This window comes from Temnothorax curvispinosus, unplaced genomic scaffold (genome assembly GCF_003070985.1).
Source record: "Temnothorax curvispinosus isolate PA1 unplaced genomic scaffold, ASM307098v1 QBEX01001405.1, whole genome shotgun sequence".
Classification (NCBI taxonomy): Eukaryota; Metazoa; Arthropoda; class Insecta; order Hymenoptera; family Formicidae; genus Temnothorax; species Temnothorax curvispinosus.
The window spans coordinates 30,322-32,485 of NW_020211185.1; the positions used below are offsets into that span (position 1 = coordinate 30,322).

General features: G+C 54.3%; 2 protein-coding genes across 2 annotated transcripts in view; both read right to left on the minus strand.

The window, feature by feature from the left end:
* Window positions 1-8: 8 nt before the first annotated feature.
* Window positions 9-2,164, minus strand: part of LOC112463219 (transcription factor Sox-14-like) — a 12,562-nt gene continuing 10,406 nt past the window's right edge. Inside the window, exon 3 of the transcript XR_003041759.1 lies at window positions 9-211. The gene's annotated coding sequence lies outside the window, so the exon portion shown is untranslated. The remainder of the gene's footprint in view (window positions 212-2,164) is intronic.
* LOC112463208 (uncharacterized protein DDB_G0271670-like) overlaps window positions 1,267-2,164 on the minus strand; it is a 2,357-nt gene continuing 1,459 nt past the window's right edge. The window contains exon 2 of the mRNA XM_025029438.1: window positions 1,267-2,155. Coding sequence (XP_024885206.1) covers window positions 1,304-2,155 — 852 coding nt within the window. The 3' untranslated portion in view covers window positions 1,267-1,303. The remainder of the gene's footprint in view (window positions 2,156-2,164) is intronic.

Sequence of the window (2,164 nt, forward strand, 5' to 3'; positions counted from 1 at the left end):
ATGTACATTTCATTCAATTCATTCTTCAAATTACATTTCTTCACCGAGCTGTGAGGGTGAATAAGCCTCTTAATCTCAATAAATTAAATTGCCAAAATATTAATAAACACGTACAACGTTGTAAATTATGCTCCGCGAAGCAATTAGAGAAAAGTGAAAAACATAATCCTGTTCATTATTCGAACTACCAGACAACATTGACGAAATCAACCTTTAGCGAGATGGAATAAATCTGACAACCTTCGAAAATGTCTTTCTGGCCTTTCCGTAATATTAGAAAAGGATTCGCGTCGACGCGTGTTCGCAGAGTCAGCCACGCGGCCCACGCGTCTTCCATTTCGCCGTATCGATACTTTCGTTCGCGAAAAGCGGGCGCAGCGCGGCGCGGCGCGACGCCGGTCGCGAGATACAACCGAAACCGCGTCGTCGGGGTACGTGCGCGTCTCTACGTTAGCATTCAGAACGTTTTAGGCTTATTTCGCACGGCCGCGTTTCAAAGAAGAGATTTGCCTCCGTCAGAAGAGCTTTTTTTTCCTCCCTTCCCCCTACCGTGTCTACCCCCGAACGCGCCCGCGCCCGCGCCCGCCCGCCTCCTAATATATGGCATGTGAGAGGGTTGGTTATCTCATCAGAATTGGACTCCTCTAGCAACCAGCTTCGCGTGCACGATCCGGTCGAGAGGACCCTTTGCACCCGATCCTTTGTGGGATTTCGGGGCCGTATAGCCGAGTTATCGATTTCTGTTTCTGTTTCGCCAGCTTCGGCCTGCGGTCGCGAAGCTATTTCTCCGATACGGCCTACTCCTCGATCCCGATATTTTTCGGCCGGGCACTTTCCGACCCGTACTACGCGTCGTTTTTTCGCTAGTCGCGGATTACGTTGCTCCGAATGAGATTTCTAAACTACAAAACGAGAGGTTTTTCCGTTAAAAGGAGAGAGCGTGACGCGCGCGCTCTCATCGATTTATCCGAATTACATGGATAGCACTGGCTCACTTCCGGTCGCGAGATACCGAAATGTTCATCCAGAGCGTACAACTGCTCGGCGATAGACGAGTAGATCACTGTACATTGGCGATGTGCACGCCGTTCCTCGGCGACCTGGATACGGTAGTCGAGCCCCTCTGTTGCTCGTCTTGGAAATGGACGGGGTCCTCCTTGACGACACCGGTGCTCAGGTTCACGACTGTCGTTTGAGGGATCGGGGAGAGCATCGGGGCCACTCGCCACCAATCGGCAGTCGGCCACGCGGCCGGCATCAGGCTCCCCCGGAAGTTTAAGTCCGGGAGAACCGGGAGCGGCCTTCATATGACGTGTCCGCGCTGCGAGCTCGAATTCGAGCTGTTGGAGGTCGACGTCAGGCTCTGAACGGAGAAAGCGCTGTCGACCCTGCCGCTCGACGCCGAGGATAACGAGGACGATGTCGTCGTTGTCGTCGTCGTCGACGATCTCTCCAGTTGTTCCGTGGGCGGCGACGAGGACGAAGAGGAAGAGAAGCGATCCTGGGAACGGTCCTCCTGATGATGATGGTGATGATGATGATGATGTTGATGATGACTCTCCAGATTGGTGGAGAAGTCCACTTCAAGCTTTCGGTATCGGGATTCTTCTCGCTCCGCGACGACGGCGTCGTCGTCGGCCCTCGCCGGGCTCGGAAAGGGTGGGTCGTCCATCTTGGACGACGGAATCGGTCTTTTGGACTCCTTCGGCGGACTCGGGCAGCTACAGTTGGGTTGTAGACAGACGGCTGCCGACAGGCTCGTCGGCCAGGACATCGTTTGGTGGCTCGGATAAAAGGGATTGCCAGTGTAGAGGGCCTGTAAGGCCAGATCGGCGGCCAGCTTGCCGCCGTTGAAGTCGTCGCTCAGTTTGTGCTGTAGCGGATAGAGCGGATAGGCGAACGGCGGAAAGAAGCGCGGGATCTTCAGGTCCTCGTGCGGCATCAGATGATGCGTTGGAGGCGTCAACGACGGCAGAAGACCGCGCGGTAGATTGGTCAAGCTGTCGCCCGGTGATATCAGTGGTGATATCGAGAAGCCGAACTTGTTCTCCTTTTTCACCAGGGACTTCGGTTTCCGGCGCGGCCGGTACTTGTAGTCGGGATGCTCTTTCATGTGAAGAGCTCTGAAAGGTGGATGGTAATTTGTATCATTGTACTGTGAGAT